Source organism: Pongo abelii, chromosome 18 (assembly GCF_028885655.2).
Source record: "Pongo abelii isolate AG06213 chromosome 18, NHGRI_mPonAbe1-v2.0_pri, whole genome shotgun sequence".
Classification (NCBI taxonomy): domain Eukaryota; kingdom Metazoa; phylum Chordata; class Mammalia; order Primates; family Hominidae; genus Pongo; species Pongo abelii.
In genome coordinates, this window is record NC_072003.2 from 34,938,433 (window position 1) to 34,954,791 (window position 16,359).

Consider the following 16,359-nt stretch of genomic DNA (forward strand, 5'->3'; position numbering starts at 1 on the left):
GATATTAGCCCTTTGTCAGATGAGTAGGTTGCGAAAATTTTCTCCCATTCTGTAGGTTGCCTGTTCACTCTGATGGTAGTTTCTTTTGCTGTGCAGAAGCTCTTTAGTTTAATTAGATCCCATTTGTCAATTTTGGCTTTCGTTGCCATTGCTTTTGGTGTGTTAGGCATGAAGTCCTTGCCCATGCCTATGTCCTGAATGGTAATGCCTAGGTTTTCTTCTAGGGTTTTTATGGTTTTAGGTCTAACATTTAAGTCTTTAATCCATCTTGAATTGATTTTTGTATAAGGTGTAAGGAAGGGATCCAGTTTCAGCTTTCTACATATGGCTAGCCAGTTTTCCCAGCACCATTTATTAAATAGAGAATCCTTTCCCCATTGCTTGTTTTTCTCAGGTTTGTCAAAGATCAGATAGTTGTAGATATGCAGTGTTATTTCTGAGGGCTCTGTTCTGTTCCATTGATCTATATCTCTGTTTTGGTACCAGTACCATGCTGTTTTGGTTACTGTAGCCTTGTAGTATAGTTTGAAGTCAGGTAGCATGATGCCTCCAGCTTTGTTCTTTTGGCTTAGGATTGACTTGGCGATGCGGGCTCTTTTTTGGTTCCATATGAACTTTAAAGTAGTTTTTTCCAATTCTGTGAAGAAAGTCGTTGGTAGCTTGATGGGGATGGCATTGAATCTATAAATTACCTTGGGCAGTATGGCCATTTTTACGATATTGATTCTTCCTACCCATGAGCATGGAATGTTCTTCCATTTGTTTGTATCCTCTTTTATTTCATTGAGCAGTGGTTTGTAGTTCTCCTTGAAGAGGTCCTTCACATCCCTTGTAAGTTGGATTCCTAAGTGTTTTATTCTCTTTGAAGCAATTGTGAATGGGAGTTCACTCATGATTTATATTTTAAAAGATTGTGGGGTTGCAGTGAGGATTTAAATGCAGGTGATGTTTGGTCTAGATGCTGTGAGTCAGGAAACTGAAAAAAAAAAAAGAGATTTCTTTCCAAAGGCTTAAAAGAGAAAGAAAAAAAAAAAGGAAGAGAGATGATTCAGAGAGAGGTCAGTATGGTCCATGTGAGAGTCCTGACTGGCTTCTGTTGTTGATCCTTCTTTCTTCTAGATCCCTAACTCCATCTTCCTACCAATGACATCAATGCAACATTGTATGTGTCTACACATGGGATTTTCGGGGCAGTAAGACCAAGGGTGTGACCTAGGGAAGGCCAGAAACTCTACTTCAGAGGGAGCACCATAAGCCGAGGTGGGACCCAGAAGGTGACTTTGAGGTGTGCACCTAAGATTTGAATTGTTGGATTATAAAATTTATGTATGTTCATCTTTAGAAGATGACACCAAAGTGTTTTTGAAAGTGTTCATAACAGTTTACATACAGAGAATAATACGATAGCTCCAGTTGCTCTACATTCTTATCAACACTTGATGCTTGGGGGAAGGTGCCCAGGCAGTGGTGTCCAGTCTCTGAGATGCAGAGTCTCCACTGGCTAACAATAAATAATTCTAACCCTGGGCAGGTCAGCCTACAAGGTCGCTTCTCTGGATCCTGCCACTGCAGAAATGCTTTAAGGTTCTGGCAAAGTGAATAGTGTGGCAGATCTCAGACCTCTTCAGCTACTTCCAGGAGGCTGTGTGGCTGTGGCAGGCACAGCAGAGTGAGCTGTTGCTGCAGAAACTGGAGCCTCAAAAGAAAACAGAGCAGCATCTGGAGAAGCACAGCCTGGAGAAATAGGTGCAGGCCCCATCTGCTGGGGAAGCCCTGAAGGGGATGAGAGATGGGTCACAACCAGACAGTCATCTGCCCTTAGGGCTCAGCGTGGTGGCCTGTGAACCCAGCCAGGATCCAGATGCAAAAATGAGAGACAACTTTATTCTTTTTAAAATCAGCTTTCTCTGGTTGAAGAAAAAGAGACAACATTTATCCATATTTCACGCCAGAAACAAAAATTAACTCAAACCTAATTCTAGATGCAAATGTAAAACCTTAAGGCACAAAACTTGTACATATAGAAGCTTGAGGCTCACACTGGTCATCAGACCAGAGAGAAGTAGCAGAAGTCTACCCGTGCAAGGCTCCAGCTGTGTGACGACTCCCTGAAATGAAACACGTCTGCAAGAGAGTGTGCATGAGAGACAGATGTAGGGTAGATGGGTATGGAGTGCATCTATCAGTCACTCTACCTCCACAAGAGGCCACACAGCCTATGGAATGGGTGGGGGCATATTCAGCAACTGATTTTGAGTATCAATGGTGAGAAGCAGAGCAAGGAACAGGTGTCATCATGAGGCAGGAAAGAACGTTCCATACAGAAGAGCCCAGAAGCCTAAGCAAAAAGAGTGAGGGCAGTGGCAGATTTGGTGTCCTTGTTTTAGAAAAGAAAGTCCTGGACCTGCCTGGGCACCTGGATCTTAGTTCCAGTTGCAGGGTCTTTGTATACCACTGAAGATCTGTGGTTTGTATCTGCTTCCTCTTGTTTTGGGGATACCGCCAGATCTGGGAGGTTCACTTCCCTAAGCTCTTGGACAGAGGGAGCAGATCCATGAGGAGATACTGAAGTTTTCCCTGGAAAAGGCCAACAATTTTCTAAAAAACACACATTGAGATAGGCCAGCCAGATGCTAGAGGCAGAAGAAAATGGCCTGGAATTTATATTCTCACATTTTATTTATTCTTTCTATTACTGATGAAAACTTGGGTTGGTTCCAGTTTTAAGAATTACCACATAATACCGCTGTGAACATTCTTTTGCACGGTGAAGAGATGCAGGGATTTCTATTGAGTATATACCTAAGAGTTGAATTGTTGGATTATAAAGTGTATGTATATGTACACTTGTCTTCAGGAGAGAGTACCAAAGTGTTTTTGAAAGTGTTCATAAAAGTTTACACACAGAGAAGCATATGATAATTACAGTTGCTCTACATCCTTATCAACATTTGATGTCTTGTTTTAAAGTCATTGCATAGAAATAATACATTGTTATTTTAATTTGCATTTTCCTGATGACTAAGAATGTGCAGCACCTTTTAATTTACTTGTTAGATATTTGTTTTTTTTTTCATGAAATGCTTAGAGAAATCTCTTAACCATTTTTTTCCAGTGTATTATCTGTTTTTCTTATTAGTTTATGGGAGTTAGTGACATATCCTAGATGTGAGGCTTTTGTCACATTAATCTAAAGCAAATATTTTCCTACACTCTGCTCTCACCATTTTTTTTTGTTGTTGTTGAGACGGAGTCTTGCTATGTCACCAGACTAGAGTGCAGTGGTGTGATCTCAGCTCACTGCAACTCCCACCTCCCCGGTTCAAGTGATTCTCCTGCCTCAGCCTCCTGAGTAGCTGGGACTACAAGCATGCAACACCACAACCAGCTGTTTTTTGTATTTTTAGTAGAGATGGGGTTTCACCATGTTGGCCAGGATGGTCTCGATCTCTTGACCTCATGATCCTCCCTCCTTGGCCTCCCAAAGTGCTGGGATTACAGGCATGAGCCACCGCGCCCGGCCACCTTTTTACTTTCTTAAATATATTCTTTGGTGAGGACGAGTTTTTAATTTTAATAAAGTCCAATTTATAAATTTTTGCTGTTATGCCTAGTGTTCTTTGCATCCTATCTAAGAAATCTTTACCTGTTCCCAAACTACAAAAATGTTCCCTTGTTATCTACTAGAAATATATATTTAAACCTTCACAATTGAATTTAAAATTTACTTGGAATTTATTTTTATTTACAGGATGAGGCAGAAATCAAGATTTGTTTCTTTCTCATGTAAACAGCCAATTGACTCTAGAGGGCATTTACTGAGAAGACTACTTTCCTCATTGCCCAACTGGGTCTCTTTTGCCATATACAAGACATCTGAAATTTGTGGGTCCAAGTTGGACTTTCTATTTTTTCTTTATCCTTGTGCCTATGACTGCACTACTATATAACAAGACCTTGGTTACTGTATCTTTAACCTAAGTCCTAATATCTGACAGTGTAAATCCTCCGAATTTGTTCTTCTTCACAATTGTCTTGACTGTTCTTGGCCCATACCTCGACATAAATTTTAGTGAAAACTGTAAGCTAATTTCACAGTGAGATACTTCACTGTGGTTATATAGACCTGTAGGTCAATTTAGAGAGAAGTGATGTCTTAATAACACATAGCAAACAAAATAAAGCAAAACAAGCAAAACACCAAACAAACAAACAAACAAAATTCGAACTAAAACTAAACACCGTAATAAAACAAGAAGTATTAACTGGGAAGAAATATTTGCAATGCATATCACAAAGGGACTCACATCCCCACTATATAAACAACACCTAGAAATTGATAACAGAAACACCTACAAAGCAGAAAATTTCACAAGATAACCCACAGTTCACAGAAAAAGAAATATCAATACATTTAAATACAAGAGAATATACTCAGGCTCAGTCATGACAAAATTGTCAAATTCAAAGTTTGACTAGTCACCCTAAAGCTGTGGAGAAATAGAAAAGTGTTTTCTCTTCTTCAGGCCCACCAGGCCTAGCACCCTGTGGCTGTATCTGAATACAATGGTTGTGCCCCAAGAGCCCCAGAGGACATAAAGTACAAAGAGCAGGCAGAGGCTGTGGGTAGAGGATCAGATGCAACTGGCTTCAGAGCAGTGTTGGTGCATTTTGCGTGCCCACTTAACCTTGACAGGAGACTTGGCTTTTATATGCTCCATGCCCCCAGCAAGGGCCATGTCAGAAGGCCTGTGCACCCATGTATAACTGAGCGCCGCCCATGCCAACAGCCTATCTGGTGTTGATGGAGCCTAAAACCATGTCCTCACTGAGCACATACTTATTCCACTCCTCACTGTATAATTGGAAAACTGAGGTCCAGAAAGAGGAAGGGACTGGCTCAGGCCAAAGAAGGTAGGCAGAGTCCAGGATATTAGGGAGAGCTCTGGATTTCTAGGCCTTGGCTCCACCTGATCACTCCCTCTTTACCTGGGATTATTTCCCTTTCCATGTCCCCAGGGAAGACAGACACACACACACACACACACACACACACACACACACACACACACACACACACGCACAGTGACTTCCTAGGTGGGAGCCACAGAGGTAGGATTAAAAAAAAGGTTGACACCATGGAAGTGACAAGAGGAAGAGAAGAAAGAGGTTGGAGGAGCTCTGCCATGGGGCAGTGGCCTCCACTCTTTTAGCAACATACCCAGAGGCCCAGGGCATGAGCAGGAGGATCTGCAAGGATCCAAGGGTTCTGTCTGGGTTGGGGCTATACCCAGCACACCCTTGAGAGGTTGGGACTGGGCTCCTGCAGCCCATTTCTGTGGGTACCTGGAACTAGGATGAACTCGCCTGCCCCAGTGTAGACAAGAGCTACAGCAAAGAAAGCCTCCACTTCCTCCTGTATGAAGTGAGGTATTTAAGTGGGTGACCCCAAGGGTTTCACATAGTCAAAAGTTTTTACTGGCCTTGGTTTCCCCATTGATGACCCACTGTGCTTTGAAACTCTTGGAAAATGCTTTCTGCTCCCTAGAGGTCCTTCAGGACAGAGAGATATGTAAAGGATTTTGTAGATGATGACTTGGAATAGAGAATGTTTTAGAGCACTGGGCCCTGAGTCTATGGTTTAGGAACAGGACTAGGATGTGTTGGATCCTTGAGGTCCTCAATGGGAGGTGGCAAGAAATCACTGCCCTGGATTAGGTGAGGATGTGTCATGAGTGAACTCCATGCCTCAGAAGGTGAAGGCAAAGAGGGGACAAGGGAAAATTTTCAGGTCCCTCTTAGTGAACCTGGAGCCTACAGATCCTACTTCAAGGTCCGCTGGGGCCCTGGAGAGCCATTATTTTGCGGACCCCTGAATGCAAATGCCTGTTTTGTTCTGTGATGCTCTTGCCTGGGGACGCAGTGCTAGTGCTGGCCACCAGGAGGCAGCATCCTCTTGTGTCCCTGGTACCCAGTGAGGTTTGCTGAAGCAGTGGGAGCCAGGGGAGTTTCCTGCTGAGGTCATTTTGGCCATTAACTGCCAAAGACCCAACTGAAACCTCCTGTCTTCAATTATCTTTACATTGTAAGGTGTTCAGAAGCATAAAGGAGGCTCCAGATCCCATTTATTTTCTCAGCAACTCTGCCTTCAGCATTCACTCTGTACTAGGTGCCCTGGTGGGCCAAGCATGTAGTGCTAAAAATGACCAAGTGGTCTCTGACCCCCAGGAATTCACAGTGTGATGCCAACTGGAAAAAAAACACTAAAGCAAGTACATATAACAAAAGAGCAAGTGATATAATAAAAACAAAGTAGGATGTTGTGAGGGAGAGCTGGGCATTTATGTTGTGACCAGAATGACAGGAAAAAGCTTGTTCTGCACAGGTCTGGAAACAGCGCGACAGGGAGAAGTCACCCTGATGCATTAAGACTTTTGTTTTAATGTTATTTTATTAAAATTATTTTATCATAACCAGTTTTTTATTTTGTTAGGATGAGTCGCTTTGCTGCAGCTTACAAAAAATTAAAAATTTGTATTAATAATTTTTTTAACTTTTAGATTGTTTTATTTTTAATTTTAAAATAACCATTAACCTCTAGACAATATTATTTTTTAGTAAAAACTACATCTATATGTCATTTTAACAAACGTTTATTTTACCAAAAACACATCTTAATTTTTAATATACTTTCTATGTAGATTTTTTATATCCAGTAATTTCAATTACACATATTAACTATGATTTTAATGCTTAGCAATGCTAATTTTTAGTGGGAAACTTAAGGTTACTTAACAAAACAGGACTTTAAGATTTTAAATCGTAAAAAAATTTATGACACAGGTACTTCCTCTAATTTTTTTGGGGGAGGGGGTTTCAAGCACCTATGTTATATATTTAAACCTAATGTTTCTGTAAGCCCTACCCTTAAATCAAAACAACCTTGATGTTACTGTGAACAAGTACTTAGCATAAATCCTACCCTTAGGCAAGTTTGTATAGTGACTTCAATTGTCCTACACATTCCTTTTTCTGTGATAAGTGTCTGGGTTTGAGGGTAACACTGTGGGGATCCACCATCTTCAGCCATCTGAAACACAGCTTTTATTCATAAGTCCCTCTTAAATGTTTCTTTCTGGGAAACTTGATTTGTCAGCCTCTTTCTTCAACTTCTCAACTCCCTTGGCCTTTCTATGTACGTTTACATATACCTAGTCATGACAGAACAACATCATATATATGGTCTGTCAATTTCTACGTTATTACGTGGTTCATGACAGTAATGTGTAGCACAAAGTACAGTTTTGTACATGAAAAGTATATTTTATATAGCATATTTTGTAGAGCTACTTTCTATTACACATCACTAAAATACATGCTCAGTAAGTACTCATTTAATGTCATTGATAGGTTCTTGGAAACTGACTTCAAGTGAAACAAAATACTACGTATCATAGAAAATGAACTCTTGTTTATATCAATTAGCCAATAGTAAAATTGGTTTCATTATATAGTACGTTTTACTAAAAATCACAGTTTCCAAGAATCTATCAACAAAGTGAGAACATACTGTAATTAGTATTATAGTGTACAGTACATTATAGAGTTATACTATTATAGTATGTTAGTGGAGTCTTAGCAGTTGGTGCTATAATGTGTTTCAGTTTCTCCCAAGATCACAGAATTATTCAGACCAACCAATAACAACCTCCTGTGGGAACCAAGAGCATCTCACCCTCTTGATACTACAAAGCCTGTTTGTTCTCTCTGCTCCCAAGTGCAATCCCTGTGTGGGTCTGTATACTTTACATACTTTCCTCCTTCCATGATTATATGTAATGAATATCTGCTGTCAATCTTGTTAATCCAATGATTGGTGTCATGGCTTTAACTGTTCCAGTAGCCCTAGGGTGGTAATTTCTCCCTCACCATTGCAGTAAAGTGGAGGCTAATCAAACAATTCACAACACAAACTGGATTAACCACCATGACTGAGGACACCTGCTCAACTTTAACTCCTTTTTGCTTACTGGTTTCATGATATATTAAAAATCACCTCCGTCAGAACCAACAGTTGGTGGTGGGCTTTTGCTTTGGTCTAAATAGCAGTTTGTGGCTGTTATCATGAGGTACCTTCCCTGCCCACACTAAAGCACACTCATCACCTAGACACAAATAGTCAATTGACTCTGCTCCAGCATGATGTGTCATCAGGTTTAGCCTGTGTTTGGCAGGCAGTTTGCAAGACACTTGCCTGTCAAGGCAGTGAAAACACAGCACTTTAATCAGTCAGCACTTCAGTCCTGATTACCTGATTATAGTCAGGCTATATCCCTGTAGTCACTTCATCTAGTCTGGTTATCATTACAAACAAACAAACAACAATCAGTAAGGTTCTGGGTCTCCTAATTGTATAAAGAATACAGATTACTATGACAATAATCAATATTCTATAGACTACTTGGGTCCATTATTATCAGAGTCCATTACACGGGTAAAATTTTGCCTCTTATGGGCACACTACCCAACAATTAGGATTATCATTCTCACACATGTACAAAGTGCACTGGTAAGGTTCTGAATCTCACATGTGCAAACAGTCCACAGTTAGAATTGAGACTGTCATTTGTGGATTTGGCAGCAGTTTGGAAGGTGACTCATTTCTGGACCCAACTCAGTCGTGTGAATGTCTCTCATGCCTGGTCCAAGGAAGTAGAAGAGATGTTGGCTCTTGTATCGAGGCTTACTGCAACAGATAATATCCTGGGCTTCCCAATTTTACAGAGGTCTCAGAGAATTACAACAGTCATGCATATTGAATAATGCCCTAATGTGGTACAGAGAGTGTGAAAACAGGGCCCAGCTCAAAATTTTGATTGTGACTCTTGTATGCACACACAACCCACAGTTAGGATTAAATGCAAAGAGAACCCACACATGAGGTCCTGGATCTCACTCACAGAAACAGTTCACAGTTGGAATTCTGACTTTCATATCTGGGTCCACCCACAAACGGGATGGTGGCTCATTTCTGGACCCAGTTCACAGGCATACTGATGAATCTCATACCTGGACCCAACAAATAGGACAGGTGTTGACTCTTATGTCTGAACTTAGGGCAACATTTAGGATCATGGATTTACACCATCACGAAGGTCGCAGAGCAGGTTTCATTCTCATGCAGACCATATAGAACCATTAAGTGGCACACGGGGTGTCTTAAAAAGACCCAGTGCATAGGTGACACTGTGACTCTTCTATGCACACACAATATACAGTGAGGAATGTCACCTTCCCACATGGACATAGCCCACTGTTGAGATTCTGAATATCACACCCAGATCAGTTGGAAGTTGACATTGTGACTATCATACATGGATGCAGTTCATAGGTAGATTGCTGACTTTTATACCAAAACTCAGCACACCTGTGAGGCAGTGACTGCTCTAATTAGACAGTGTTTGCAGGTGAGGGTGGAGCTTTCATGCATGAATTCTGTCCACCATTGAGACTGTGATTTGTGTACTTTAACACAATTCACAGAAGCTGTTGTCTGTTATACCCTGAGCCAGAAAATGTATGGGACTGTGAATCTCATCCCTGGACTTTCCTGCAGGTGTGACTTTGACATATAATTTTTTTCTCATCACCTGACTGACTTTACTCTCTTGCATGAGCCCTGCCAACAGTTGGGATTGTGACATATACCTGGCCTAAACACCTAGGTGATGTTACTGTCCTGCCTGGGTCCTGCCCACAAGGAGCATTGTAATGTATCTCTGAGCCCATCACCTGGGTGATGAGACTCTACTTTCCTGCCTGTGCCCTGCCTCCAGTAACAGAAATCTGGGCATATTACCTAGGTGGTATGACTCTCCACTTATGATTCGGCCCCGTGAACAGAGGGGATTGTGACATACTGCTGGGCCCAGCACCTAGGTGATATGATTCTTTTGACTGGGTTCTCCCTACAGTGGGCATTGTGACATATCACTGAGCCTAGCACAATGGTGATGTGACTTTCCTGTGTGGGTCATACCCATGGAAGGATATTGACATTTCCCTGGCCCAGCGTTCAGGTGATGTGACTTTCCCCCTGGTTCTGCTCACAGGTGGGGTTGTGACGTATAACCAGGCCCAGGCAACAGTCTGGTGTTGGGACTAGGAATAAGTGATGATGGCTTTCTTACATGGACCCAGAAAATAGAAGAAATTTGGACTCTAATAGCTAGGATTAGGGCAACAACTAAGGTCCCTGGTCTACTAATTCTAAAAAGCTCGCAGAAGATTATGACACTCACATGTATTTTATAAAGCCCTTGGTGTGTATAGAGAGTTACAGAACAGGGCCCAGCAAAGAGGGAGCTTGTGACTCTCATAGAAACATGTAGCCAACAATTAGGACTGTCACCTTCATACACGGACAGAGTCCCCTAGTGGGACTCTTAAATCACACATAAATGCAGTTCAGAGTTGAAATTGTGACTGTCATATATGGATCTGGCCTCTGGCCGGATGATGTTTAAACTTTCCCTTGTAACTTTTCTTACAGCAATGTAATTTTGCTTTTTGGCCAAGGATAACTTTTTTTTCCAGACAAAGTCATCATTGTGGAGAAACACTGATTTAGATATATGGAATCTGTTTCCTTTTTAATAGAGCCTGAAGATATACAGCATTATGTATTTATCTTACCTAAGTTGTTCCCCTTAAAAAAGGCTAATACATTGAAAATTTTGAAATTTTCTCAGTAGCACATTTTTATCCAAAATACATAAATAACCACCTTTACACTATTGCAAATTTTTGGACATTGGGAAACAAATGTATTTTGACTCTCAAGAAAAAAGTACTTGGTGGCACATTCAAGAATGAGTCAATGAGTTTACAAAACACAAGAGGCAGGGTACAGTTACTCCAAAATGACAGAAAACAACATTGTGCCTTTGCTTTTGTTTGAAGAGAAATAAAATGTTTCCACTCAAGTTTTAAGTGCCAAAATAGCTAATCACTGTTAAAATGTCACCAAAATTAGTAACATAACTCAGAAAATCAACTATTTTCAACAGAAACTATTTTAGTTACCTTTTACAAGAACTATGCTGTAACTTTCATTTTTAAGGGTCTTATATCTCCTTAGTATTATTACAAACCACCGTGTTACATTTCAAATTAGCTAATTTTAACCCAACCCAAATTAAAAACTGCTCACATCCACAAGCAAGACACACTATTGCACATTACACTCATATTCGAGGAATGTGTGCTTCCCTCCATACCCACAAACTGACAATGCATCTATCAATTACATTCCATTATCTGAATTTATAACACTCAAAGTGCTCATGCTCTTCCACTGAACAAGTACATTAATATACTTGTAATCTCAAAATACTTCACGAACTCTGAAGAGATTCTCTATGGAGGGACCTTCCTTTGTGAAATGAATTCGGCCAGTCACCTGCATATCAATATCCGTAAGTATCTAAACAAATTAATTTTGTTCCTTTCCAATCCAAGATCTCACTGGATCATGTACTTAGTAAGGTGTTACATGGGTGTGTACAATAATCCCTGTTTGTGAAATTCTTTCAAGACTTGTGGTTAAGTAACACAAGTATTGCTTCCTCTGGAATGACCACCATCCAGCCAATACATTGTTCTTATGCTTTTAATGAAAGCATCTATGTCCTTGTCTTTCTTGGCTTCTTTCAATTCAAAAAGAAACTGCTTCAAAACAACACAACCTTTACTGAATCCAGTCAAGGTAAAAGATGCATCATTTAGCGATGGTGGATAAAAACTCATGACCAATGCATCAGGTTTTTCACAGGCCCTCTCTTTTTCTCCCTGGAAACAATTTTTAGTATGAAAAGAATTCCACTACAATTAGATCCTGTGGCGTCCTTATTCCAATCATTCAAATTTTTATTTAATAAACTATTCTGACTTAAAAGCATCAATAAAATATAAAAGTGCTTAAAAGCTCTAGAGTCAGTATTGTGTTTTTGGAAACCAAACACGTTACTTTTCAGAAAACTATCATGGCAGCTGAATTTGTGCAAATGCATTCGGGAGCACTTTTATTACCCAAACATAACTATTGGGGAACCGGTGAGCTAAAACTGTGGCAACATTTTCTAGACTCCAATTTTCCCACTGGTAATTCGCAGGATGACGAGTCATAATTTCATGGTAATCCTGCACATTCCCGGGGAAAAAGAGGGCCTGGCGCCTGCGGCTTTTCCTTCGCCCACTCCCGGAGATGTCCCGCCGCTCCAGTATCCCTCTGATCGCCGCAAACAGGAGCAACTCCGCGCTGCGTTGCACGTCGGCTCCGGGGATGGCGGACAGTGGCAGGCTCTGAGGCGGCGCCCGTCGGCGGATTGGGAGCATCGGGGACCGCCGGTGCCGCTGCTTTCATGGTTCTGTCCTGAGAGTAGGACAAGGCATCTCCAATTCCAATCTGAGGCAGCAGGAGCAGCAGCCGCCGCGACCGCAAAGACTCGAGCTCTTTGGAGGTGGAGGGTGGGGAGTCCTGAGGTTGGGACTGCGCAGGACGCCCAACTGTCGCGCCGCGGCCAGGCCAGAAGCCGGCGCGGGGCAACACGTCAGAGGCCAACGTCAGCGCGCAGCTCCGGATTTCATGTTTTCTGTGGTTAAATCGTATTCCATTGTTTGTATACACCACATTTGCTTTATCCATTTATCCCTTGATGGACTCTAATATTGATTCCATATCTTTGGCTACTGTTAATAGAGCTATGATAAACATGGGAGTGCAGATCTCTTCAATACACTGATTTTATTTCCTTTTGATATATACTGAATAGTAGAATTTCTGGATTATATGGTAGTTCCATTTTAGGTTGGTTGGTTGGTTTGTTTTGAGAAACCTGCATAGTTTTCCATGCGGTTTCTAAAAAATCAACAAATAAATCTAAAAATGTACTAAATTTACATTCACAACAATAGTGTTTAAGTGTTCCCTTTTCTCCACATCCGCATCAAAACTTGTTATCTTTTGTCTTCTTGATAATGGCCATTCTAAATGGGGTGAGGTACTATCTCATGTGGTTTTGGATTGCATTTTCCAGATGATTAGTGATGTCAGGGATTTCTTTGTGCCTTCTTTGGAAAAATGTCTATTCAGGTCTTTTGCTTACTCTTTAGTTGAGTTTTTTGATTTGTATTGCTGTTGAGTCTCATATATTTTGGGTATTAACTCCTTGTCAGATGCACATATTTTCTATTATTTTATAGGTTGTCTTTTCAGTTAATACATTTCTATGCTGTCCAGAGCTTTCCTTTTAATATTTCATTAATATTAATTTTACTGTTTTCTGACTTGATACAGAGGCAAGAGTTTTCCCTCAGCTTCACAGGTTATCTGTCTTCTATCTCAATGCTTGTAAGAGTTTTTCTTCTTTTTGGTGTCATGCAGTTTGATCATTATTATTATTATTTTTTCTCAAGATGGAGTCTTGCTCTGTCATCCAGGCTGGAGTGCAGTGGCACGATCTCAGCTCACTGCAACCTCCACCTCCCAGCTTCAAGCAATTCTCCTGCCTCAGCCTCCTGAGTAGCTGGGATTACAGGCACATGCCACCATGCCCGGCTAATTTTTGTATTTTTAGTAGAGACAGGGTTTCACCATGTTGGCCAGGCTGGTCTCTAACTCCTGACATCGTGAGCTGCCAGCCTGGGCCTCCCAAGGTGTTGGGATTACAGGTGTGAGCCACCTTGCCCGGCTGATCATTATTCTTTTTTAAAGAGGTATTTTATTCATAATTGATGCACATGGGGTATAGTGTGATGTTTCTATGCGTGTATACATTGTACAATGACCCAATCAGGGTAATTTGCATATCTAGCACTTAAACATTTATTATTTCTTTGTGCTAATAAAATCCAAAGTCCTCTTTTTTAGCTGTCTTAGAATAAAGAGTACATTATTATTAGCTATAGTCACCCAACTGTGTAATAGAACACCACAATTTATGCTGCCTAACTGTAACTTTGTAACTTTGACAACCCTCTCCCCATTTCTTCATCCCTTCACTCTCCCTAGCCTCTGGTAACCACCATTCTACTCTCTACTTCTATGAGATCAACATTTTTAGATTTCACGTGAGTGATATCTTGTGGTCTTTTTTCTTTCTGTGACTGGCATATTTCACTTAACATAATGTCCTTTAAGTTCGTCCATGTTGACATAAATGACAGAAGTTTATTCTGTTTTATTACTAAACATTATTCCTGTGTGTGTATGAATGTGTGTGTGTGTGTGTGTGTGTGTCTGTGTATAATATTTTCTTCATTCATCTGTAGATGGGCACTTATAGACTGTTGGTGAGAATGTAAATTTGTACAGCCCTTTGGGAAAACAGCATGGAGGGTTTTCAAGAAATTATAAATAGAACTACCATATATTTGACCCAGCAATCTAATCACTGGGTATATATCAAGAGGAAATAAAATCAGTATGTCAAAAGATAATTGCACTCTCATGTTTATTGAAGCAGTATTAACAATAACCAAAACCATCACTTCTTTTAAGTATTTCTTAATTTATCTTTTTTGACACATTACACTCTAAACTTCATTCATGCCTTGTTTCCAATTTCTCAAACTGATGAGTCACCGATTATTTGAATATTGCCTTCCTGTTTATATAGTATAGTAAAACCATTCAATGTTTTTCATTTCTTCTCATCTAATCTTCATATATAATAAACAATTTGTATTTTGTATTAATTTGCCTGCTAAAAAGTATATGACTACAGTAATTGTGCTCAGCAGTTCAGTTTACTAGTCCTCTCATCAGCTCAGTCTATTTTAATGTGTAATTTGTATGCTGTACATTAAACACTTTTACTACATTTTCAATACTTTCCATTTGCCTCTCTTCCAAATATGACTTGCCAAGCTCATAGGTTTTTCACACATTATTTTGGTTTCTTGTTTTTTCATTATATTAGCAAACATTTAAATATAAACCTCATATCTTTTATGTGCCATATAATTTATCTAATGCTTCACATTAGTAGCTTATCTCCTGTGTGCAACATAATCTATAATTTAGTTCTCACATATGGAAGATAGCACACTCCAGAAGACAGCAGGCAGTTTATCTATGTTTATTCCATTTGCCTTATCCAAAGCTGAATGACCCACATAGATTTGACATCCTTGTGATCAGATGCATCTGAATGAAGCACTGGCCTCTTAGGTTGATACTTCTCAGGATCATTACCTTTATCTACTTCTGATTCTGAGAAGTTTCCATAATTTTCTTTCAACTATGTTAGGCGTTTTGTGAATTCTTGTAACTTCTTGGTGATTTTAGTTATGTTTATTATGTTTTTATAGCATGTTATTTTTCTGAAAAGCAGAAATATCAACAGTTGCACACATGAGTAAAATATTTTACATAGATTTTCTATGGCATAGATCACCACCTCATGAGAAATTCAAAGTTTGTTCATTTGAAATACTGATCTTTTCAATAGACCACATTGTAATATTTTGTAGAATGTGATTACTTTTTGCCATTAGAAAATTAATTATGTATTATGCACAAATTTCTGGAATACTTCACTGTAGTAAATAGTATATGGTCAGAATTATTGTTTTTATGGATAAAATTATTTACCCAAACTCAGATCTTTTGGCTTCAATTGCCATTCTACCTTATTAGCACTTCCCCAACTCCATACAAGTTATCATTTGATTTTTTTGTTTAATTCAGAATTTATTGAAAATTTTGTTAATGTTATAATGTTTTTATCACAATTGAAGATATTTTCAATAAATGTCTTAAACTTTAGGCCCTGGCTAAGTATTCCTTTTCTACTAGAAATCAGATTTCTCTGATGCAACTCCATTGCATGCAATAATATTTATGAAAACTACAAATACCAGCACAATATTTTAATACTCTACTCAGGTGTTTATATCTGAATATCTCATTAGCTATGATACAAACCAAATATAAATGCTGAATATATAGTACAAATAAACAGATTCTTCACAGAAGAAAACAATAACAGACTAATTTTCTACAATATGTCACCTGTTAATTCGTTCTCCAATAATATTATTTATGCTATTTTGAGGATAAGAGGTTCTTTTTGTTTTTGAGACAGAGTTTTGCTGTTGGTGCCCAGGCTAGACTGCAATGGCACGATCTTGGTTCACTGCAACCTCTGCCTCCTAGGTTCAAGCAATTCTCTTGTTTCAGCCTCCCAAGTAGCTGGGATTACAAGGTGCATGTCACCATGCCCGGCTAATTTTTGTATTTTTAGTAGAGACGAGGTTTCATCATATTGGTCAGGCTGGTCTTGAACTCCTGACCTC

At 39.7% G+C, this 16,359-nt stretch overlaps 1 protein-coding gene across 1 annotated transcript; it reads right to left on the reverse strand.

Annotated features, from left to right (window-relative positions):
• Nucleotides 1-10,669: 10,669 nt before the first annotated feature.
• On the reverse strand, nt 10,670-12,574 carry LOC100450657 (mitochondrial protein C2orf69-like). Its single transcript, XM_054533832.1, has one exon. The coding sequence runs from the start codon at nt 12,394-12,396 to the stop codon at nt 12,043-12,045; it is 354 nt and encodes a 117-aa protein (XP_054389807.1). The 5' UTR covers nt 12,397-12,574; the 3' UTR covers nt 10,670-12,042.
• Between the last annotated feature and the right edge of the window lie 3,785 nt (nt 12,575-16,359).

Excerpts from the sequence above, each read along its gene's own strand:
- LOC100450657 (XM_054533832.1), bottom strand. The coding sequence starts at position 12,396 with ATGCTCCCAATCCGCCGACGGGCGCCGCCTCAGAGCCTGCCACTGTCC.